Consider the following 25,120-nt stretch of genomic DNA (forward strand, 5'->3'; position numbering starts at 1 on the left):
AATCTTGTGCCAGTCACTCTGTCTCAACCCTAGGAAGAGGCAATGGTTCCTAAAGTGGTCCCTAAAGTCACATTCCTCAAATAAACCAATTACTTAGTATCTCAGGCAAGAAATCTTCTATTTTTCAGGATGACTTAGGAGGTAAATTTGATGTCCTTTCCAAGAGTGAACTCCTTCACCATTCTAACTGCCCAGAGTCCCTCCATTGGGGGGGGACATGGGTGGTGATAAAATGTAATAAATAAATTCTGCTGAATATTATAGCATTATATTATCTCCCATAATATTTTATTTTAACTGTCTGTACAAGGAATCACATACATGATTAAAGAGTTGATGGGACACATGGCCCTTCCATTATTAAATGTCCACATTCATCACAGGGATGGGAAAGGCTGTTTGATATAGTTCCCCTACTTTCATGCACGTGATTCTGTATTTTGTTATGCATATATTGAATTTTCTAATGTGTATAAACCTCTGGGCACTGTCTGAAAAAGAAAAACAGCTTACCTATGATAACATCCCTAGTTTTATTTTTATCTTTTTAACAGAATTGGAAGTTCTCATTTCCATGATGATCAGAAATCAAACAAAGACTGCAGGATTTGTCCTTCTGGGATTTGGGGAATTCTACAAAGTACAGACAATTCTTTTCTTGACCTTCCTAGTAATTTATGCTGTGACTGTAACTGGAAACACTCTTATTGTGGCACTAGTTCTCTTTGACCACCACCTTCATACACCCATGTACTTCTTCCTGGGGAACCTCTCCTTCTTGGAGATTTTCTTCACCTCCAATATTTTTCCAAGAATGCTTTCTGGTCTTCTTACTGGAAACAAAATCATGTCATTTAATAGCTGCTTCACCCAATGGTATCTCTTTGGTTCCTTAGAGGCCACAGAATGTTGCTTACTCTGTGCAATGTCTTATGACCGATATCTAGCTATCTGTAAACCACTGCACTATGCAACAATCATGCAAGCCCGAACCTGCATCCAATTAGTTGCTGCATCTTGGATCAATGGATTTGGAACTTTAGTGATATTACTTCATCTGATGTTACAACTAACGTTTTGTGGCTCAAATGAAATGGATCACTATTTTTGTGACTACTTCTCACTTCTAAATCTCTCCTGCACTGACTGTAGCTTGATAGAAATTATGGGTTTCATTGTGGCTGTCCTATTCACACTTCCACCTTTTCTCCTAACTCTGATCTCTTACATATATATCATAGCTGCTGTTTTGAAAATTCCTTCTACCACTGGAAGACAAAAGGCTTTTTCTACCTGTTCCTCTCACTTGGTTGTGGTTTCCATTTTTTATGGCTCACTCATGATTGTGTATATGCTACCAAAGAAATATGTCAATAGAAATATGCAAAAATTTTCCTCTCTGTTATACACAGCCTTGCCCCCTCTTGCCAACCCATTTATATACAGCCTAAGAAACAAGGAAGTCAAAGAGGCACTGAGAAATAACATTAGAAAGCTTGTGCAATGTTCCTAAAGCTAGTTAATGTAGTAAAGATGTAATAAAAGGGATGTGCCATGTGGGCTTCTTTTTCTCTAGTATTTTAAGTTTAATAATATGACTGGTTATATAAAACACTGGGTCTGGTTTGGGGCAGCATACTCTTGAGGTGTTGGGGAGAGCTCTGTATGGCCATGGGCTTAGCAGTGTCCATCTCCGTGCTGTAGTATCCCACTGGAAATTTAAAACCACATTTCCAGCTCATGCTAAATATGATTACCATATTTGACATAGGAATCTCCCTTTAGTCTAGTTAACCTCATCAGTTGTGGTTTCTCTTTGTTCCCAATTTTTCCTGTCAAATGCTGCTTCTCCATTCCTGCATAAGTTTAAAATATGTTGCTGTATATCTACATAACAGTTTATATTTGTTTTAACTGCATTCCTCCTAATATACTTATTTTTTTATTTGGCCTAATAAATTTTGAAAGCACTTTATCCTAATATAAGTTATTTTGGGTAATTTAATATACATCACATGTTTTGAGACTTTTAAAACATAAATAGAAATCCCTGGTATGTTTAGTGAGTTTTGGAGAACTTCTCAAATTAGGACTTAATTTGTTTTTTTCTCCTGGCCTCACATTGGTGGGCTTGCATGAAACAGGCTTGTATCTTTTTTTGATTGGAAATTCTACATTCAAAAGGAGGTGGATCTTGAATCTGTGATTCAAGACTGAAGGGCAAATCTTTTTTTCAAGGTGTTTTTGATTGCAAATTCAATCTGAAAAAAAGTTTCATCCATAGACTATAATGTGGAAGCATTAGAAAACAAATCAGCTACTTCGTGTTTTGGTTAGATGGGATTAAAATAGCAGAGAGAGTAAATCTTTTTGAGGATATTAACTCTGTCAAATTTTCAGAGCTTCATCATATTTTTGTTGTTATTGTTACTGCAGTCCTCCCTCCACCCCACAACTTCCCATACCTCTTTCAAGGAAAAAGAAATAACACAACAACTTCCATTCATAACAGTTCCTTCTAACGCTGAACAAAAAAAAAAAAATCAAATTTATCAAATTTATATGTAGCTTATGTGAAAATACTGTGCTGATCTCATAGTACAGTCTAAAATATACTGGTTATTTATAACAATCACAAATGTGACAGTTGGCTTGCCTAACAACAGGTTTGGGATCCACCCTGTTTTTACTGTTGGGGTAAAAAATGGGACAACACTTCACCCCCTTCCAGGGATAAAAGAAAATGTGAGTGGCAGTTAAATCTTCTTTCCCATACCTGACAGTGGTAACCTAGCTTTGGATGTAAATGGCAGGTCATAGGGCATGTGTATCCTTATTCCCGAAATAAGGAATATCAATTCTTTTACAGTTCACTCATGGACTTTTAAAGACATCTATCTATCTATCTATCTATCTATCTATCTATCTATCTATCCATCCATCCATCCATCCATCCATCCATCCATCCATCCATCCATCTATCATCTATCATCTATCATCTATCATCTATCATCTATCAAATTTACATAGCACCCATCTCATGAGAAGTGATTCTTTAGGGGCATGTTGGCTATTTTTCATTTATTTATATTTGTGCTTTTAATAATGCTGATGCATAGTGTTTTAATTGCATCACTGTGTAGTTTTTTGTTTGTTTGTTTGTTTTGTTTTGCAGGGAGGTCTTGTTTTGTTTTTCACTTAATAAAATGGAATACAATTAGTTGGCAGGCTAGGAATCCCGGATATAACTACTAAGGCAATAAAATGAACAAGCTGCAACAGCAACATATTTTGCTATGTGATTTATTATTGTCTGTTTATCAAGCACATTTAAGTACTGCTGGCTTCATAAGGTGTGCAGCAAAAAAAGGTGGAGCAACTTGCAAGACATTCTGGCCAGATATACCAATGGATTTTTCTGAGATTCCAGGATACAGAAGATTGGGACTCTCAAAGTACTTGAGGGATTTTCCCATAAGGGATTTGAGAGATACACAATGATGTAATATTTCACTTTCCATATATTAATCTGTTTTAGTCCTCATCCAATTCATACTTGCTTGTTTTCAAAATACATCTCTGTTGGCCAAGTAGTTAACTATCTTCCCCTCAATAAAAACCAGCATTCTTGGACTGTGATGTTTTTATAGTTTTAGGCTAATTTTTATCATCAAAACTAGATATAAAAATATGTCTAATTGGTGGTATTTTCTTCTGCATCAATAAAATCCCAAAAGAAATTATTTTAAATTAAAACAAACAAAGAAAATAGTCCATATCCTTATATATTAACAACTAGTGGTATACATTTATTCTGAATGAGATAAGAGGAAGGATTCTGGAATCATCATTTTTTTCTTCATCATGAAATACTTCAGCAGAGAACACCAGGCAGCAACAGAATGGTAATTATTACTATATAAAATTTATTTTTAAACAATGTTTTATTTCTTCTTTCGGAATAATTAAAAAACTAGCCTTTCAAACAAGAATGTCTCAGAGAATAGGTTTCCAGATATATAGATAACCATGTTCATCTATTTCAGCAACAACCTCAAGTCTAGTGTCATTAGTGTCATTTTAAAGATTAGCAGATTTAACTTGGCATAAGATGTTGGAGCTGGGGGTGTTGACGACAGACAGGAAGCTCTGGCGTGGGCTGGTCCATGAAGTCACGAAGAGTCGGAAGCGACTAAATGAATAAACAACAACAAAATATGTTGGCAAAATAAATATTTAAATTAAAATAGCTGCATAGGTGCTGTGATGGTCAGTGGGAAAGACCTTGGGAGACAGGAGGAAGAGTCACAGATTAGACAACCATCAAGCAAATGGTATCTCAGTCCACAGCTGCAGAAGGGGCATGGGAAGGGTTTCTGAAGGAACCCTCCCTAGTTTTCTGGAGAGTAAAAGGAAAGGAGGGGAGGAATACTTTCAGACTTTCAAGATTGATGTCAGCCTTTCAAGGTAGTCCCGGCAAGAAGCACCACAATGAATACTAGCTCTATCTTTATTGTAAGGTTACATTAACAGAATATCACATAAGATACTTTTTGCATGATGGTTGTCTAATCTGCGGTTCTTCCTCCTGTCTCCCAAGGTCATTCCCACATACCATTATAGGTGCCCACCAAATTTAAAATAATATATAACATACATCATATAACTGTGAATAAGTAAGGTCATAATAATGCATTATTCTTTTTAAGATACAAACATAAATATTCACACACTTAATTGGATTCAGAAGAGTACTAGTTGAAAGCTCACTAAAATACTTTGGCTTATTTACAGTAGATTAATTTATAGATTCCCATTCTGTCCTTCAAAATAGTATGATAAAAATAGAGTCCTAGACTAGTTCCATGTTTTGTATCATGAACAAAACCCATTGTCAACCTGTATAGATACAATTGTCCAGAAAGGGGCAAAATACACACGGTATGTAACCATACATATTTTTGTGAGGATAAAGAAATGAAATACTGAGACATGGCATCTTCTAGCTCTCTCTCTCAATCTTACTATTATGGATTCTGCCTCACCAAATATAGAAAATAAAAAAAATGAGTGGGAGTCAATCAGGTAACACATTTAACCCTCTCACAATTGTCTTCCAGTATGTTAGCCAAATTATCACTAAGAAAAAAAATAGCTTAAATATGCCTATAGCAATACCTTTAGCTTGTGCATTTATTTTATTTCTTTTCTTTTTAATAGGACTTGATTTTCCTTGTTGCCATGATGCTGGGGAATCAGACAAAGATAGACAAATTCATTCTGCTGGGATTTCAGGAACTCTATAAATTGCAAACATTTCTTTTTATGAGTTTTCTAGTGATTTACCTTGTAACCATGATAGGAAACATTATCATTGTTATGCTAGTCATCTTTGATCAGCACCTTAAAACGCCTATGTATTTCTTCCTAGGAAGCCTCTCCTTCCTAGAAATTTGTTATAGTTCCAATATATTCCCAAGGATGCTTTCAGCTCTCCTAACTGGGAATGGAACCATTTCTTTCAGCAACTGTTTTATGCAATGGTATCTCTGCAGTTCTTTGGCAGCTACGGAATGCTGTTTACTGTGTGTGATGTCTTACGACAGATACCTAGCAATCTGTAAACCACTGCATTATTTGACAACCATGAATTTTCAGACTTGTATCCATTTAACAGCTTCATCTTGGATCAATGGATTTGCTGTATTTTCAATATTACTTGTTTTGATGTTACAGCAATTAACATTTTGCAGTTCTAATGAAATAAACCATTATTTCTGTGACTATTTCGCTCTTCTAAATATTTCCTGTAGTGAAACATGGTTATTGGAAATTATGAGTTATGTTGTAGCTGCCATATTCACACTTCCGCCTTTTCTCTTAACACTCTTATCCTATGTATGCATTATAGGTGCCATCTTAAAAATCCCCTCTGTCACTGGAAGGCAGAAAGCCTTTTCCACCTGCTCTTCTCATTTGGTTGTGGTTTCGATTTTCTATGGGTCTCTCATGATTGCTTACATGCTTCCAAGAACTGAAAAAAAAGACATGTCAAAATTTTCTTCTTTTTTATACATTGCTCTACCCCCACTGGCCAACCCATTTATATATAGTCTAAGAAATAAAGAGGTCAAAGAAGCCCTGAGAAATAATATTGGTAGACTAGTACTATACAAACCAACTTCTCAGTTCAGCATATAAAAATGCTACATGTGGGAGAGCTTTGCTAGGTTTTATTTTAACTTCTTCTTCTTCTTCTTCTTCTTCTTCTTCTTCTTCTTCTTCTTCTTCTTATTATTATTATTATTATTATTATTAAGAACTTTATTCATTTTCAACATATATAGTTGCAATGCAATATAAAAAGTATAGAAAAGTAAGAAAAGTAGCTAAAGAACATTATTGAATTATCATTAAAACCACAATATTAACTTTTTGAAACTTCAGCAGACCTACTTTTATGAAAAGGTCTTTCCTTGGTGCCAAAAATATCCAAGTCCATTTCCAGATAAACATTCAGTACTACCTTAGTATAGGAGGGTACTCAAGGCAGGGCCTCTGAGAATGACCTAACCATAGAGGATGGAATCTACACTAAGATGGATTGCTTCAGATACCAGAGATCCAAATTGTGAAGTTTATAGATTAGGAATAATTGCTTTATATTTGAGAAATTCCTAATAGGACTGCTTTTCCAAAGGCATTGCCTTACAAGTTGCCAGAAACTTTGGTAGATGTGCCTGAAGGAGCTGCAGTTTGTTTTGATTAAGTACATTCTGCCACAAATGCAAAATAAAGAAACAAATAAAAATAATTAAAAAATGATCAGTTGTCATAGTGATTGTCCTCTATCGCCTTTGCTTGTTTGTGTTTTGTTTTTCAGGACCTTTGCAGACATTTTCTGTGATATACTTATCCAAATCATCACTAAAAACTCATGGACTCATAATTTTAATCTTCTGAAATTATTAATATTTTTTTCTTTAAACATAACTAAAAATCTAGTTTATGCCTTGTCAGTGTCCTACCTAGGTTCTTATAACAGTATGTAGGCAGACCTTCCTGATTGTTCTCGATCCACTGGGTCAGGTCCTGAATCACCAACAGGCGATTTCTGTGGCTTTAGATCTCTCCCAATACACCCTTACTTCTTCCTATCAATCAGTATATCAGTTGGAATTGGTTGGACTTTTGGGAGAGCTTCCTGTTTCACTTGATGGTGCTGACCTTCTGGCCTGAGCATACAGGAACAATAAATTATCTGAATTGATTGATTACAGTTCATGTTTCTGTGTACTTGTTCAATCATACAGTCAAGGTCAGTACTGTCATCTAGATCCTATTCTCTGTAATCAGTTCAGATTGAACTGAATCTTTGGATTATGTTGATCTCTTGATGTCTAAAAATACCCTTTAAAGGCTTCTTTTTTTGGAGGACTCATTATTCACTATTACTTCATATTATGGTTCTGCTACTATTATGATTTTTTTTTAATTGCACACATACACACACATGTGCACACACACACATACAGTACATACATTTGATTAGGAAATGTCTTACATGGGTTATTATATTGTTATATTGATGATCAAGGTTTATAACATAAAAATATTTAATTGGGCTGTGTTTTCACAGACTAAATCCAATTTCTATTGTTAATACTACTGTGATGTGGCATTTGGTGGAAATTGTTATGTGAAATTGGCTTAACCTGTGTCATGATATCACAATGCAAAATTGAACCTTTTACAGTCACTTCCCAATGTTACCTGTAAGTATCTGCACCACATTGTTTCCATTGCAATACTGCAAGGCACATTTTGTCATTTGCATCCCCTGTTCCCCTTGTTGTACATATGAAGGTTTTCAGGAGTAAATGAACAGTTGTTGTAGCAGCTTCCAATGGGGCTTCCCATGTATTTTTTCATACATATATTCAAAAATAAATATACCCACATGTTGATTGTGGGGAAAATAGGAGGAGGGAACATTATGGAACCTGTATAGTGCTCCTGAATGGAAACACATATTTGAAATAATACTTGTTTGTTTGTTTGTTTGTTTGTTTGAAACACTGACTAATTAAAAGGATCAAAGCATTTAGCCAGTCTGGTCACCTGCAAATATATTAATATCAGTTACAGCATTCAGTTTTATAAGAATTTTTTTTTTTCTAAAAATAATTAATGAGGGTTCATATTGGAATCCTGTGAATGGGAAAGGGGAAATTTATTGGAATAAGTAAGAGTGAATACTAGGGATTTAATCCTTTGCTCCCTAATGCAGTATGTTACAGATCAAATTTGCTAGACAGATGGAAAGAAATGTTATGATATAAAGAACAACAAAAAACGAAAACCCTGTGGTCCTCCTCATTCAGACTGAAATCACATCCACAAAATCCACACATACTATGCTATCCTCCCTTCCTCCCTCCTGCCCTCCCTTTTCAGCACAGGTAAGATGCAAAGTGGAGTGGATTTTTCTTTCCCCCCCAAAAGTATCAAATGATTTCAAAGGCCAGTTAACAGAGGCATCTAGGGAAGGATTCATCTATGATACTGAACAGAACCAATCAGCATCAGATAAACATTTCCACTCTGGGGTATTTCATTTCTTTAAATATATATATATATATATATATATATATATATATATATATATATATATATTAAACAGCAGAAGTTGTTACTATATCCTTGATGTCATAATCACAAAAAAACTCTATCTCCACAAAGTGCAAAATGTGGATTTGCCATATTCGTTAGGGATCATGAAGATATCCTTGCTCTCTGATCACAGAGGTACGTATCTTCCTATCTCATGACACTCTGTGAAAATCTTCAATACAATGAGACTATCAACAAAAATGATTTCACTTTGAAAACATTTATGTGGTGTTGAAATAATGAATGCTTATCTTATATTCGGCTATTTGGCAGTCTAGAACATTACAATAAAATAGTATTCTGCATTTCAACAAGAAAAGCTCACAATACAAAATTATTTCTAGGTAAATTCGTTTTGCCCACCAAAACACTATGAGGATTTCAGGAGTGATCATGGAAAGAAGCAGCTGTGCAGTGTCAGTCTATTACATATGGTTCTTGTCTACACTGTTCTCTGTTTCTCTTCTTTTCCCCCTCAACATACAGCAGTACGTATAGATTGCATACCATACTGGGACTATGTTGATGAATGAGTAGACATTTACTACTACTCTAAGGAGAATGCTAAAATTATACTTCAATATTGACATCTAAAAAGTTAAAAGTGCAAAGAATGGGATTCTCTCTATATTTTAGATTTTGAGTAGTTACTTTTGCACTCAGAACCAGAGAAAATGTTCTCTGAATGCAGTATTTCTAATAACACTTTTCTTTCTTCAAGGATGCAATATATGTCTGATTTCTGTGGTTCCTACTATATGCATGTTTTCAATCATGGAGAAAATAGAAAGAAGGTAACAGATGAATATCACAGAATTTATCATTTTGGGGTTTGGGAAATTTGGACAATGGCAATCTATCCTCTTCTTTGTTTTCCTAGTGGTTTATATTGTAGCCATGGCTGGAAATGTTCTCATTGTAATTTTAGTTGCACTCGATCAACATCTTCATACACCCATGTACTTCTTCCTGGCAAATTTGTCATGTCTAGAGACTTGCTACATCTCAAATATTGTGCCTAAGATGATGGTGGGCTTATTGACTGAGAAAAACACCATTTCCTTCAGTGGCTGCTTTGTGCAATTTTTTTTCTTCTCCTGCTTCATAGGAACTGAATGTTATCTCCTGTCCGTAATGGCATACGATCGATATTTAGCAATATGCAAACCCTTGCATTATGCAACAAGTATGAATGCACAAATCTGTGTCCAACTAGCAGCTTCTTCATGGATAAATGGCCTTATAGGCACTTTCATTGTCTTGAGTTTAATTTTACAGTTAACATTCTGTGGACCAAATGAAATTGATCATTATTTTTGTGATACTGTTCCACTAATAAAACTTTCCTGTAGTGACACCAACCTGGTACAACTTACAAGTTGTATCCTTGCCTTTTCATTTACCCTACCACCTTTTCTCCTCACCTTGACTTCCTATATATACATCATATCTACTATCATGAGAATTCCTTCCACCATTGGGAGGAAAAAGGCCTTTTCTACGTGCTCATCTCATCTGATAGTGGTTTCTATATTTTATGGAGCCATCATGGTTGTTTATATGTTACCAAAATCTGAAGCACTTAATGATATGAACAAAATTTTCTCTCTCTTATACACAGTCCTGCCCCCTGTTGCAAATCCTCTCATATATAGCCTGAGAAATAAGGAGGTGAAGGATGCCATAAAAACTGTATCAAGGAAGCTTATATCCTCCAGAGTTTACAAAGGAATGTTAGAATGATTTATAAAATGGAGATATGTTAAGAAACTTACCTTAAAGACTTTAATATACAAATCTGTAGGAATTTGTAATTTTACCTGCTGAACATTGGAAAAAAAACATAATCCTCATCCTCCTCCAAACCTGAGTATGCAGCTAGTTCATACCTTGATGGTGTCCTACCTAGATTACTATAATAGTTTGTTGTCTGACCCCCCTGACTGTTCTCCACCCATGAGTCAGGTCCAGATTAGGATGGCTCAGTTGATCTTAGATCCTTTCCAATGCACTTCTAAGCTTCTTTTTCCAATCACTGTGTTTTCTGGGTATTTGTGACAGCTCTGAGTTTTCCTTGATGGTGCTAACCTTCTGGGCCATGCAAACAGGAACACCATGTTATGGGGAAAAAAATCTTATATTTCTGTGCAACATAATTCAGTCATGTAATCAAGGTCAGTTAATTTTTCCTCAAGTTAAAATAACCACCATTTTACAGCTTTTTCCCATCTAGAATCACCTCTCCCTTCAATTGTGTTCAATTCTTGATGTCTAAAGATACCCTTAAAATATTTATTTTTGAGGACATTTATGAAACGGGAATCATTATTATTCACTATTTCTTAATATTATTATGGCACTAGCAAAAGTTTTTCTATTAATTAATATATTTGATTAGGAAATATCTTACACTGATTGTTATATGTATGTATGTATGTATGTATATTTATATTTGAAAGAAAGAATGATGTGACATGACATCACTGTGAAAACTGAGCCTTTTCAATTGCATTCCAATGTCAAATAAAATGCATTGCAATATTGCAACACGCTTTGTCATTTGTGTTCCCCAACCTTCTCCTGTGCACCCCCATGAATTATTGTTTTAGAAGTTGTGAGATTGCTTCATGTTGCAGCTTCAAAGAGTTTTTTTCTCCTTCGAGCATCCCATCCAAAGATTTCTACAGCCCAAGCATTTATAGTTTGTGGAGCAGATAATCAAACTTTATTGAGACATATGTCTTACTGAAGTATTGGATATTTTATCTTCCAAGCAATCTTACCATTACATCATTTTACAACTTAATTTATATCATGTAGCTATGCAGAAACTTGAACAAAAGAGGTTTACTTTGGAATAGCAAAGGAAAGCTGCATCCGTCCTGACAAAAGGCCCAAGGCACATCTTCCAACTCTGTTGATTTACTGTATGCATCTGCTTGCTTTTAAATCCTACCCATCCCCAAAGATCTCAAGCAATTATCAATGGAGTAAAATACAATTATTTATTTGTTAGATTTATATCTTGGTTTTTAGAGGAGGTCAAGACAGCATGTAGACATTCCCTCCTACAATATTTCCTGCCACAATAATCCTTTAAGTTATCATGTGCTGAGAGAGAGAGAAACTGACCCAAGGGCACTAGTGAGCTTCCATAGCTGAAGATGGACTGGACCCTGGATCTCTCTAGTCCACCACTTTTATTTTATTGTTGCACCACACAGGGTAATAATAATAATAATAATAATGATGATGATGATGATGATGATGATGATAAATCAGTAGTAATATAAAAGCACAATATAACAATATATATTAGATGAAAACTATCTGTGTTGCAGTTTTCAAGCTCAAAAGAAGTGGGGCAACCCTTGGCATCACGGGGGGACTCTGTATTTTAAAATGTTCACAACACTTCTAAGGGTTATGACTTTAACACCATTGGTTTTATGGTCCTTGCTAGTTCTGATTTCCAGAAATGCAATGTCATCAGAATATAGGGTCACTTCACAAAATGGTTATCTGTTAGAAAAAAATAAAGTAGGCTTTGAATCCAAAATTTCCTTCCTTTTCCCCCCATGGAGAAAACTGATTCATAAGTGTGTTCTATCAACTGGAGAAAAAGTAGGTGGGGGCAGATTTAAAGGATTCCTTAATTCTTCGATTATTTACTGCATTATGTTTTGATCCTTTTTATTTATTATAATAATCATCTACCTGTAATTATTAACTTGAAAATAAATATAAAATATCCCCTAGTTGTTATGGGGAAATAGGAGGGAGTATTATGGAACCTGCATAGCACTCCTGAATAGAAAATGAGATATAAAAGAGAAAAAAATAAATAAATGAAAAACCCTCCAAATTTTGTTTATTTATTTATTTATCATATTTTTATCACCACCCATCTCCCCCACATGGGGGACCCTGGGCGGTTCACAATAAAAAGAGTTAAAATTCAATAAATTCATAAACAATATCAATAAGCAATAAATACCAATAGAAAATACAATGAAATCCAAGTGACAGCAGATCTAATTCAACCCATAAGGGGATAAGGCTAGTTCCAGCAGGACTAGGGAACCAACCAAACCCAGGAATGGCTCTTCCTCTCCCCACTCCAAGCATGGTGACAGAACGAGGTTTTCAGTTGTTTTCTGAAGTCCAGAAGAGAGGGGACTAACCGGACTTCTGGGGGAAGGATGTTCCAAAGGGCGGGAGCTGCTGCAGAGAAAATGATTGGCCCAAGTTCGCCCAGTTGGCTCTGTGCCTAAGGCAGAACTAGAACTCACAGTCTCCTGGTTTCTTGCCTGGTGCCTTAACCACTACACCAAACTGGCTAACATAGATATAATACAGATACATTATTTATCTGTATGCTTAGATCCTAAATAAAAATTACTTCTGCCACCACTACTACTACTATTATGATTATAAATATTTGAGAAAGATTATGGTGGTGTGAAAAATGACAAAGTATTTGACATGACATCACTATGAAAATGGAGGCTTTTGTAGTTGTATCCCAATCTCACTGCAATGCATTGCAATATTTCAGCACACTTTGTCATTTTCAGGCTCCCCATTTTCCTCTTTGCATGCCCATGAATTATTATTATTTTTTTTATAAAAGTGGTGGAAGGTAGATTGCTTCATCAGGCTTCAAAGAGCTGTTTCATATGAATTCTTTGGAAGCATCACATCCAAAGTTTTGTACAGCTCTAACTTTTATACTTTGTGTGGGAGATACTCCCTTTGAGAGATAATGACTCCTAGAGTCTGGAGTTAGTTTATTTTCCAACCACTATTATTTTCACGTAAAGTTGTAGTTTGTTTGTGTGTTTTTAATCAGGGCTACTTTACCATAGCAGACAGATGTTGCATTCACACTTACAGGACTGTCTTGTCCCAGGCCAAACATGCTCAAACACATGAGAGAGATAGTTGCTAGCTTTGGTGTTGGTCTTGTAAACAAGTGCCTAAGCAGCAGGGAGAATGTGAGCACAACACACATGCACAAACAGCAGGAAAGAAGTCCCCAAAGTCAAGCAAATGTGCCTTACTAGAGTTCCAGGTCCAAAGCAGCAGATACAGGAGTAGTCAAAGCAAAATCCAAGGATCAAAGTGTCACCAAAGATTCACCAACCGGTCTGGGTTCCAAAGGTAAAGTGTCAGCCTTCTGAGGTAGACCAGACAGGAAACACAACCAGATAAGCCAATTCTAGGTTATTGTAAGGCTACATTAATAGAATCTTGCAAGTTTCAAAGTACAAATCTCCAACCACCTCATCAGTGCTGTTCACTTCACTCATCTGAGTTTGAGCTCACCATGACAAAAAAGTTACAAAGCACTTCTTTCAAATTTATCTAGTGATTTACATACTAACTTTGAAAGCCACCCATTTCCAAAGATTCTAAGTATTTATCATGTAAGAAATAAAATAGAGTTATTATATTTATTTGATTTCTATCCTTCTTTTTGTAAGTGGCATGCATAATGTTCCCTCCTATTCTTCCAAAAGGGACGCGGTGGCGCTGCGGGTTAAACCGCTGAGCTGTTGATCGGAAGGTCGGCGGTTCGAAACCGCGCGGCGGGGTGAGCTCCCGTTGCTCGTCCCAGCTTCTGCACACCAAGCAGTTCGAAAACATGCAAATGTGAGTAGATTAATTGGTACCGCTTCGGCGGGAAGGTAACGGCGTTCCATGAGTCATGCTGGCCACATGACCCGGAAGTGTCCTATGGACAACGCTGGCTCCAAGGCTTTGAAACGGAGATGAGCACCGCCCCCTAGAGTCAGACACGACTGGACTTTACGTCAAGGGAAACCTTTACCTTTACCTATTCTTCCAAAAGCAACAATCCTGTGAGGTAGATTGTGGTCAGATAGAGTGACTGACCCAGAAGCATCCAATGAGCTTCTATGAATGGGGTGGACTAAAACTTGGGACTCTCTGATCCTAGTTCACCACCTTTACTACTGCACTACACTGGCTGTTAGCAATGATAAAAGCAGTAATGGAACCATAGTAATGTAAAAGCAAAAACGCAAAAATAATTTCCTATTAGGATGAAAGCTATCTGTGTTGCACCTCACATGTGTATAACAAATGTCACTGGGAGACACAATACTCTGAAATGTATATACCTCTTCTAATGAAGTTATGACCAGAACCATTAATTATGTGGTCCTTGCTAGCTCCAATTTCACTATGTGCTTGACAAAATAATGTAGAATACTTCCTATCAAATTTGCTCCAGGTTTTTTTTTTGGCCTAAAGTCTTTTCTTTATTTTGTGAGTTTCTGTATGTTTTTGTCCAAAGTAAAAATTGGGGATATTGAAATCTGGTGCTTCTTGGGTCACCATGTTAATAGCAGATTAAAAAAAAAATATATCTCTGTTTATGAGAATGTCTAGAAAACAGATTTATGGCCTAATACTAAATGGGGAGATATAAACACAGAGCTTTCCTGTTATACTGTATTATGAGAGGTAAAGGACAAGGCAGCAATTTTCAGGAGGAGGAAGATTAAGAAATGATTCTGAACAGAAGCACTAGGCACCAGATTAATACCTCTCCTGTGGGATATTTAATGTTAAGGAAGGAAGGAAGGAAGGAAGGAAGGAAGGAAGGAAGGAAGGAAGGAAGGAAGGAAGGAAGGAAGGAAGGAAGGAAGGAAGGAAGGAAGGAAGGAAGGAAGGAAGGAAGGAAGGAAGGAAGGAAGGAAGGAAGGAAGGAAGGAAGGAAAGCAAGTTAATAGGCACCAGATTAGCACTCCTCCCTGGGATATTTAATGTACTCTCACTCCGTAAGACACACACAAATTGCGAAGTTATGATTCCCTAAGCTCCTAATCACCGGAAAGACGAATGTTCAAAAAGTGAGGACATACTGTAAATATTGAAACAATGCCACATTCATTCTGAATCACAAATATGTCCTTGGTCTCATATCACACAGGTAAGCCTCTTTGCTTCTCATGACTTTTTCTAACAATGTTCACTGAAAATAATGAAATTATTTTTTTTAAAAGAAACTGGTTTCTTGATGAAACACCAGTTCATGTGGTGTTGAAAAAAAAATGATGGCTTGTCTTGTATTCATATATCTAGAGCTCTGGTAAATCAAACTGAAGGAGTGTTCTGCACTTCAACAAGCAACATTCAGTTGCCCTCCAAAGTAAAAGCAGTATTGCAGAAGTGATCAAGGAGAAAAGAGGAAGCTTTGTCCATGTGATACCCTTGTTGTTTCATTCCATTCTGAAGATCTCTTTTTCACTAAATTGTTCCCTATCACCCTTTTTTTAACCTCAACATACAATGATGTGTGGAGGTTGCATGTAAGACCATTGAAGGCAATGAGTAGAGCTTTAGCTCAGGGCTGGAGAAACTGCTCTTTAAATGCAGTATTTCTAAAGGAATATAGAAGAGAAGACACCACCTCCATTATGCAGGGAAAAGGACCATTGGGGAACTCATACAGAATATGTCAAAATTGCCAGTCCCCTTCTCAGATGAAATATTTTGGCAATTGTTTTATAACATCCTATTTCTCTTTTTTTCAAGGATGCAATAGAAGATCTGTTTGGTTCCAACTATATGCATTCTTTCAACTATGCAATAAAAGGACTGACAAGAGTGGATGAATATCACAGAATTTATAATTTTGGGGTTTGAAAAAATTGGACAATGGCAATCTACCCTTTTCTTTTTGTTCCTAGTTCTTTATATTGTAGCCATGGCTGGGAATGTTCTCATTGTAATTTTAGTTGCACTTGATCAACATCTTCATACACCCATGTACTTCTTCCTGGGAAATTTATCATGCCTAGAGACTTGCTACATCTCAAATATTGTACCTAAGATGATGGTGGGTTTATTGACTGAGAAAAACACCATTTCTTTAAGTGGTTGCTTTGTACAATTTTTTTTCTTTGGCTTCCTAGTGGCTACTGAATGTTATCTCCTGTCCATAATGTCATACGATCGATATTTAGCAATATGCAAACCCTTGCATTATGCAACAAGTATGAATGCACAAATCTGTATCCAGCTAGCGGCTTCTTCATGGATAAATGGCCTTATAGCTGCTTTGATCCTTTTGAGTTTAATGCTACAGCTTACATTCTGTGGTCCAAATGAAATTGATCATTATTTTTGTGATACTGTTCCACTAATAAAACTTTCCTGTAGTGACACCAGCCTGGTAGAACTTACAAGTTTTGTCTTTACCTTTGCATTCACCTTACCACCGTTTTTCCTCACTTTAACCTCCTATATATACATCATATCTACTATCTTGAGAATTCCTTCCACTATTGGGAGGAAAAAGGCCTTTTCTACTTGTTCATCTCATCTGATAGTGGTGTCCATGTTTTATGGATCCATCATGATTGTATATTTGCTACCAAAATCTGAAGCACTTACTGATGTCACAAATTTTTTTTCTCTGTTGTATACAGTCCTGCCCCCTGTTGCAAATCCTCTCATTTATAGCCTGAGAAATAAGGAGGTGAAAGATGCCATGAAGAAGGCAGCAAGAAACTTTATATCTTTTAGATTTTACAGAGGACAGCTACAATGACTTAAAAATGAGGGCATTGATGAGAATCTGACTTTAAATCCTTGAACTTTCTACCTTCTGCATGTGAGGAGAATTCATTAACATAGTTGTACAAATATATCTAAGCTCTATATCTAAATTCATGTCTTCATCATGTTGCTCCTGAATTCCTGTAGCAATTTGTTGGCATACCATCCTGACTGTTTTCTACCTGTTGAGTCAAGTCTTAAAAGTGTGTGTATAGTGTTTGTATAGCCTTTGATCTCTTCTAATATACCCTATGTCTTATTTTAGCCAATCACTACATTGTTTGGGTCTTTGGGAGAAATATCAGTTTCATTTGATGATTTTGAACCCTGTGTACAGGAACACTTAATGATGTGAATACTTTGATTCAACACATGGTCCTATGGAGATCAAGGTTAGTTCATTTTTCCTCATGTTAGAATGGCCACCTCACATTTTAGGGCTTTCTCCATCTAGCTATTACCCTGGGCAATCAGTTCTCCCTTCAATTCTATTTATCACTTGATGTCCACTAATATCTTTAAAAACATTTATTTTGTAGGGTTTTTATTCAGCCATTATTATGAAATCTATTTTATTAGCTGGTAGTATATTTTTGTATTTCTTTATTTTTTTGTCCTTTTAAATTTTGCTGGTCATTGACCAAATAAATATTATTGATTGATATTCAGCCATAAAATCAGTTGTCATTATTCAGTATTGATTTATATTATGGTTGTACTACTATTCAGAAATGTTTTAGGCTTATTGCATTGGATTCAGAATTGACTTACAATAGTTGTTATATTGTTTTATTATTGATATTGTTTTATATTATGTTATAAACTCATTAAATAAAATTAAGTTGTATATTGACTGGTGGATTCATGTTTTGGCCTCTCCCTTCACATACATGGATCAAACAAGACATATTCCACAACATGGGGTAAGGCCATCATTATCCCCATATTTAAGAAAGTGAACAGAGCACATCTGGCTAATTGTAGACCTGTTAGTCTTTAAGCATAATTAGTAAACTGCCCTCTAGATTAGAAATTTCTATCTGTGTACCTGGATAAAAAAAGAATATTTTATATTGGGTAATGAACAAGCAGGTTTTCATTCTAACTGCCATACCATTGATCATGTGCTGGTTTTGTACCACTTAACTGAAAGATATATTCAGTATGTAGACCCAGTTTGGTTTAGTGGTTAAGGTGCTAGGCTAGAAACCAGGAGTCTACGAGTTCTAGTCCCACCTTAGGCATGCCAGCTGGGTGACCTTGGGCCAATCACTCTCACTCAGCCCAACTCACCTCACAGGGTTGTTGTTGTGGGGAAAAGAGGAGGATGGAGTAATAGGTATGTTTGCCACCTTATGTATAAAAATAATGATGGGGGATAAAAAACAATTAAATAATTAAATAATGAAGCAAAGGCCCCATTATTTGTGGCCTTTGTAGATTTAAATAGCCATCTGATGCCTTCTAAAGAGAAATGTAGTAGAGGAATTTGGAAAACACTAGCACAGACATTTACTTTTTCTCGTTCAACATTTGTATGAAAAGCCTACTAGTAGTATCAGAAGTAATTCACATGGTGTGCTAATCTGTCAGAAAGGAGGCAGATAAAGTTGCACTTTGGACTTCACATTATTTTCCTTTTACCTAAATTCCCTAACACGTCATCTGACTGATTTTAATTTGCACCCACTTCAGATTGCAAGCATTAGTGTACCACTTCTCTTACATGCTGAGGATGTTGCTGTTATCTCACAAACCTCAATTGGCCTTAGTCAATCACTTTGTTGACTATTGCAAAGAACAACATTTGGTAATTAATTACCAGAAAACTGAAGTAATGGTTTTTGCTTAACAAGACTAAAAACCTGTGGAGCATTGCAGGGAATAAAATTGAAGATATTAAGAGTTTTAAATATTTTGGGTGGTTCTACATCCTATTAGGTTTTGGAAACATCATAGTTATATAAACCTATTAGCACTAAGGAATTCAGTAGCAATACTAAGTTTCCCTCATGTTAAGGCAAGGAATGTATTCCTGTAGTGATAAAGTTATTTGAAGAAATGTTATGGACTAAATGTTTTATGGTGCACAGCTAGGCCCATTCCCTAACTGTAAACCTCTTGAAGTAGGTTTTCCATATACCTAAATGTGTATAAAATGCAGCAGTAAGACTGGAGATAAAATCACTGAAGTAGAGGCAAATTCATGGCTATTCATATTTACTTACTGGCTCAAGGGCCACTTTCTCCCCAGCAGGACTGAGTCCTCTAGTTTTAGCAGATAATTGTAGTAGTCCTGCTATCTACTAGTACTGAAAAAAACCTGCTCCCTATCTCTTATCTGTCCCTTGTTGGAACATATACCAGGATGATCAGAAAAAGTTTCATCTTGCTTTCCTCTTAACAGATAGCAAGCCTAATGTTACATATACTGTAACATTGCTAAATTTTGTGTTGTAGCTATTAAAGCAGAATCTTAAAAATTTTTACATCCAGGATAAAATAATAGAGTGGAAAGTCTCCCTAGAGGTCATCTTCCTGTCCTTTGCAGAATCCACTAGAGTGTTTCAGACAGATGACCATACAGCCCCTGTTTGAAGACCTTTAAAAAAGGAGAATTCAACATATCACATGGCTGCCTGTTCCAGTGGCTTATCCAGACATATTCTGAATGATTCCTATAATGTAGTTGAGGGGGAAACAGAAGGAGAGAGCGTTATGTACCTCACATATAGCTCTTGAATGGAAAATGGGTTATAAAATTAATAAATAAACAAACAAATAAATAAACCCTCCACATAATATGTCCTAGTATGTTTGAAATGCAGATTTATGAAATGGGCCACAACCACTTGTTAGTCTGATCACATGGAAATGTTTAACCCTAATTAATATATTTTAGAGGAATTGGTTTCACCAGAAAAAAGATAAATGTGTTTAATAATAAACTTGCAAAAAAACGAAAACAAAAAAAGAAGTTCTGGTGATTATAATAAAAACAATAATTTAAGAAATCACCCCCCACACACACACACAAACAAAAAATCTTAAAGGATTTAAGACATCTTAAAGGATTTAAGAAGATTAAATGACATTAAAACTTCCATAGGATTAAAAACATCATAAGAACATATAACCAAACACAGAAAAAATATGTTGGAGTATACAAAAAATAATATTACAGCCACCATCATCAGTCAAGTGGCATGACAAATCACCCTGGCCTTTGGCCTGTTAAAGAGGCCCTATTTTTTTAAGCTTTTCTAAAAGCCAGCAGGGTTGGGGGTCAAATGGACCTCAGGGTGTTCCAGAAGGCAGGAGCAGTCAAGCCTCATTGTTCCAAGGTATCACTTTTTATCTCTGGATGTAAACGTTGAGTGGAAATTTAATCCCATATCATATCCTCAACATTCAGTCCGGCTTTACATTATGTCTTAAGATAATCTAGATCTGGATCTCAGAGGTTCCATTTTTTCTCCCTCTCTTCATGTGACCTGCCCTGTTGATTCAATGAGGTATGGATAGCCCTAAAAGTGAGGTGGCCAATAGCTGAATGCTTTTTACAACAATGGAGCCCACTGGATATCCCTCCTAGTGCACCTCCAGTTTCATTTGTATCCAGACAGCAGTGCTGACCACAAATTAGTCTCCTTCATGTGATCTTTTATATTTGATATGGCAGCTTTTTTATTTGTTAATCTTTCCTTTAAGACCAAAGACTCTAGAGACTCATATTTGCTTTATGTTTTTCCATGATCATACAGATCATACAAGCACTTAGAGGAAAATCAGAATATAGGGAAAACCTTCATGAAATGGTGTTTGTAACACTACTGTCTTACAGTAGTCCATCATGAAGAAATGGTTTTCAGGAGCTCACAAAAAAGTAAACTTTCATTTGTACGTCAATTTTGAAAATGGCTGGATATAAATGTAATTAATTAATTAATTAATTAAAGATATCTCACGTTTGACAGTTAACTGAAAGGAGACAAATGACTGAATATGTGTACAAACAAACACAGACATACACACATCCAATATATGTATGTGTGCAAAATTTTGGTGTTATATTTACATCTTTCTCTCGCTCTCTTTCTCTCTCTCTGTCTGTTTCTCACACATACTAGGTGTTGTTCCTCCCACAGAAATAAAGATATAGCAACAAAAAGTAATTTATTGAATAATTAAATTGGAAGGATAGTATTCTTTCTCTCTAAAGTATTATTCAATATTTTTTTTGTTTAAAAAAGATGTATATTTCTTTAGGAAGAAGTGGTTTAAGACACAAGTTATTTTATTGATTAATAGGAAAGATGGCTAATTTTTAATTTCAGTTTACTTTGCAACTGTTAATAAACTATTGTTCTAGTTTTGTTTACTTGTTTATTTTTAGTTAAGATTTTCATATACAGTATTTAAGAATAAGAACACAGTGAGATATTTTTCTATGAAAACACCTTATGGGTTAGACTCATATTTGCCTTGTGTTTTCCCTTGATCTTGCAAGGTTTGTTGCCTTGCAAGCAATTAGGAGTATAAGAGAATTTTGGATAATTCTTCACAGGCTGATGCTTGGAACACTAATGTCTTAAGTGTAATGCATAGTAATGTATGTATGTGTGTATGTATTGCATAGTAATGTATGTATGTGTGTATGTATTCAGGAGCTCCTGAAAAAGTCAACCATCATTTGTAAGTCAGTTCCTAATTAAATGTAATTCATTAATTAAAGTTACCTTATGGTGTTTTAATATAAAATCAATGGAGATAAATCAAGTTATATAGATAGAGGTGAGATGATAAAGATTGAGATTATCTAAAGGTCTGCATGGATTTAAGAGATATTTTTCTATGCTGATGTGAGATATACACTGTTTAAAACAACTGAAAATAACAAAAAAGACATCCTGTGTGCAATCAAACTTGAAGAAATTGTTTATGCATGTAAGTGCCTCCTGTAACCATTGCATTTTACCATAATAGTGCTTCTATTGGTGCTAAAGAATGATCGAAAAAATTTAACTCACAAAAGGGTTGGGTCTTGACCCCAAATAATAATTTATGTCTCTTTAACCAGAAAATACCTAAGATCAAAGTCAAACTGTCTGCTTGTAAGCATCCTGCTTTGGCTAGGGCATTCATTTAGTTTAATTTGATCTTCCTATATGTTCATTTACACATTTTCCTTTAACTATATTGTATATTATTTCAGGAACTGCTCCCATAGCTATCATGTTCAGAAACCATACAAAGATAAAAGAATTTATCCTGCTGGGCTTTCAAGAATTATCTGAACTGCAGGTGCTTCTTTTCCTGACATTTTTAATTATTTACATTGTGACCATAATGGGAAACATTCTCATTCTTCTTTTGATTGTCTTCGATTCACATCTTAAAAGTCCCATGTACTTTTTTCTGGGGAACCTCTCTTTCCTGGAGGCTTGCTACAGTTCCAATATATTCCCAAGGATGATTTCAGCTCTCTTGACTGGAGACAGGAAAATTTCCTTCAACAGCTGTTTCACACAACTCTATTTCTTTGGTTCATTGGTATCTGCAGAATGCTGTTTACTCTGTGTGATGTCTTATGATAGATATTTAGCAATCTGTAAGCCATTGCATTATGCAGCCATCATGAAAAGCTGGACACCTATCCAGCTAGCAGCTATATCTTGGATCAATGGATTTGTGGCTTTGATGGTACTCCTTGTTTTGATGTTGCAGTTAAACTTCTGTAGCTCCAATGAGATTGATCATTACTTCTGTGAATACTTTCCTATTCTAAGACTCTCCTGCAGTGATACTAGCATGGTGCAAACTTTGAGCTTCATAGTGGCCTCCATATTCACGTTCCCTCCTTTTCTTCTGACCCTTGCATCTTACATTTATATTATTGTTGCCATCTTAAAAATCCCCTCTACTACTGGGAGGCAGAAGGCTTTTTCTACCTGCTCATCTCACTTGATTGTAGTTTCTGTTTTCTATGGAGCTCTAATTATTGTGTATATGACACCAAAGGCTGCAATTAGGAAGGACATGCAAAAATTTTCCTCTCTCATGTACACAGTTTTGCCTCCTCTGGTCAACCCCTTTATATACAGTCTGAGAAATAAGGAGGTCAAGGATGCCCTGAGAAATAATATCTGCAGGAATGTTCATTTACTTTCAAAGGAAATCAGGGGAAAGTTGTTTATGTAGAAGGAGGAGGAAGAACAGCAGGAGGACATAGAGGAGGATGAGAGAAATGTTAATTGGATTCATTTTCTCAATATTATATACAGAAAAGATTTTCCAGATAAGAAATCTGGAAGTGTTACATTAGTAAAGCATATTATTATATTGTCAATTAGGAGTAATTTCACTTGTCTGACAAAACTACCTCCACTGAGATTGAGATTTGATGCCCAGAATCATACCAGTTGTTACAATAAGTATCAGACAAGAAGATTACCATGTTGTTCTTCAGATATGGGAAGATTATTAGCCAAAAGATATAGGAGCATTTTTATGAATCCAAATACTGTTCTGGACAAATAAGATTTTATAGCATTAGGAAATGTGTCTTCTAATTTTGTTTTGAAAACCCTTCTTCTTTTCCTGTTTTCTTTTGCAGCCAACTGTGCTATTCTGAATTATAGGCCAACAATTGGAAGGTGATGTATATGCAGTGGAAATGAAGATTGTTTTATCATAGTAGTTGGATTGTTTTATCATAGTAGATTGATAGCATAGGATTTGAAATTTAAAATTATGTAATAGACTGAAGCTCTCAACCATTAATATATTTGAAAAAAATTTCATATATAACTTATTCAAATGTTATCTATATTCAAACAAGCATTTTACCACTGCCTCTCTATACCACTGAGCAACATATTTGAAGCATTGCTTAGAAAGAGAAAGACAGAGAAAGAGACAAAAGAACAAGTTTAGTCTAGTGGTTGAAACTTGGTCTAGAAGCCAGGAGTCTGACAGTTCTAGTTCTCAGTCACAGAATTTGGGTGGGTGACTCTAGGACAGTCACTCTCACTCAGCCCTAGACTATGAAGTAAAAAAAGAAAAATCTATTTACTAACCAACACTGGACCAGTGTGGTAGATTTTGGTCATGATCTTCAAACAATGTTCTTGTTTATCTTATGGTTAAATCTATTGACTTAATTATTAATAACCAATGTAAAATATTGCATGAAAATATACCCAGTGCTACTTCTCTAGTTTCATATATGATGCATATACTGTTACTCTTTTTCCCCTATTCTAAATATGGATTCCCATTTACATATTTAATTGTTTGTTAGAATTATTTTTTCAATTATTAGTTGGGAAATAATTACATGGGATCATTCTTCATTTCATTCCCATAATAAAAACTCATTTTTTTTTTCTCTATCTGGGTGTGAACTTGAACCTGGATCACAGTAAATGTTTGGGGCTAAAACTACCAATACTATTTCCTCCTCCTCCTCCTCCTCCTCCTCCTCCTCCTCCTCCTCCTCCTCCCGCCCTCCTATTTATCAATATCCAAACCCATCTAGATACTTTAGCAGGCTTTGTTGTTGTTTGTTCATTCAGTCATTTCAGACTCTTTGTGACGTCAGGGACCAGCCCACGCCAGAGCTTCCTGTCAGTCTTCGCCACCCCCAGCTCCCCCAAGGTCAAGTCTGTCACCCTTAGAATATCATCCATCCACCTTGCCCTTGGTCGGCCCCTCTTCCTTTTGCCCTCCACTTTCCCTAACATCAGCATCTTCTCCAGGGTGTTCTGTCTTCTCATTATGTCGCCAAAGTATTTCAGTTTTGCCTTTAATATCATTCCCTCAAGTGAGCAGTCTGGCTTTATTTCCTGGAGTA

General features: G+C 35.7%; 5 protein-coding genes across 5 annotated transcripts; all 5 read left to right on the forward strand.

Moving 5' to 3' along the window:
* The first annotated feature begins 577 nt into the window (after window positions 1–577).
* On the forward strand, window positions 578–1,730 carry LOC134496435 (olfactory receptor 2AP1-like). Its single transcript, XM_063302161.1, has one exon. It carries the CDS (start codon window positions 578–580, stop codon window positions 1,511–1,513), a length of 936 nt encoding a protein of 311 aa, XP_063158231.1. The 3' UTR covers window positions 1,514–1,730.
* Window positions 1,731–5,241: 3,511 nt separating this feature from the next.
* Window positions 5,242–6,201, forward strand: LOC134496436 (olfactory receptor 2AP1-like). The gene has a single exon (XM_063302162.1). It carries the CDS (start codon window positions 5,242–5,244, stop codon window positions 6,199–6,201), a length of 960 nt encoding a protein of 319 aa, XP_063158232.1.
* Window positions 6,202–9,447: 3,246 nt separating this feature from the next.
* On the forward strand, window positions 9,448–10,416 carry LOC134496437 (olfactory receptor 6N1-like). Its single transcript, XM_063302163.1, is given in 1 exon segment — window positions 9,448–10,416. A coding segment is annotated over 1 exon segment (969 nt).
* Window positions 10,417–16,315: 5,899 nt separating this feature from the next.
* On the forward strand, window positions 16,316–19,284 carry LOC134496438 (olfactory receptor 6N1-like). The gene is made up of 2 exons (XM_063302164.1): window positions 16,316–17,216; window positions 19,223–19,284. Exons 1-2 carry the CDS (start codon window positions 16,316–16,318, stop codon window positions 19,282–19,284), a joined length of 963 nt encoding a protein of 320 aa, XP_063158234.1.
* A 3,216-nt stretch (window positions 19,285–22,500) lies between these two features.
* On the forward strand, window positions 22,501–23,466 carry LOC134496439 (olfactory receptor 2AP1-like). Its single transcript, XM_063302165.1, has one exon. It carries the CDS (start codon window positions 22,501–22,503, stop codon window positions 23,464–23,466), a length of 966 nt encoding a protein of 321 aa, XP_063158235.1.
* The last annotated feature ends 1,654 nt before the right edge of the window (window positions 23,467–25,120 follow it).

The sequence above is a fragment of the Candoia aspera genome, chromosome 4 (assembly GCF_035149785.1).
Source record: "Candoia aspera isolate rCanAsp1 chromosome 4, rCanAsp1.hap2, whole genome shotgun sequence".
Classification (NCBI taxonomy): domain Eukaryota; kingdom Metazoa; phylum Chordata; class Lepidosauria; order Squamata; family Boidae; genus Candoia; species Candoia aspera.

Excerpts from the sequence above, each read along its gene's own strand:
- LOC134496435 (XM_063302161.1), top strand. The coding sequence starts at position 578 with ATGATCAGAAATCAAACAAAGACTGCAGGATTTGTCCTTCTGGGATTT.
- LOC134496438 (XM_063302164.1), top strand. The coding sequence starts at position 16,316 with ATGAATATCACAGAATTTATAATTTTGGGGTTTGAAAAAATTGGACAA. Across the intron at positions 17,217-19,222 it reads CATGAAGAAGGCAGCAAGAA|AGTTATATAAACCTATTAGC; the intron begins ACTTTATATCTT and ends TGGAAACATCAT.
- LOC134496436 (XM_063302162.1), top strand. The coding sequence starts at position 5,242 with ATGATGCTGGGGAATCAGACAAAGATAGACAAATTCATTCTGCTGGGA.
- LOC134496439 (XM_063302165.1), top strand. The coding sequence starts at position 22,501 with ATGTTCAGAAACCATACAAAGATAAAAGAATTTATCCTGCTGGGCTTT.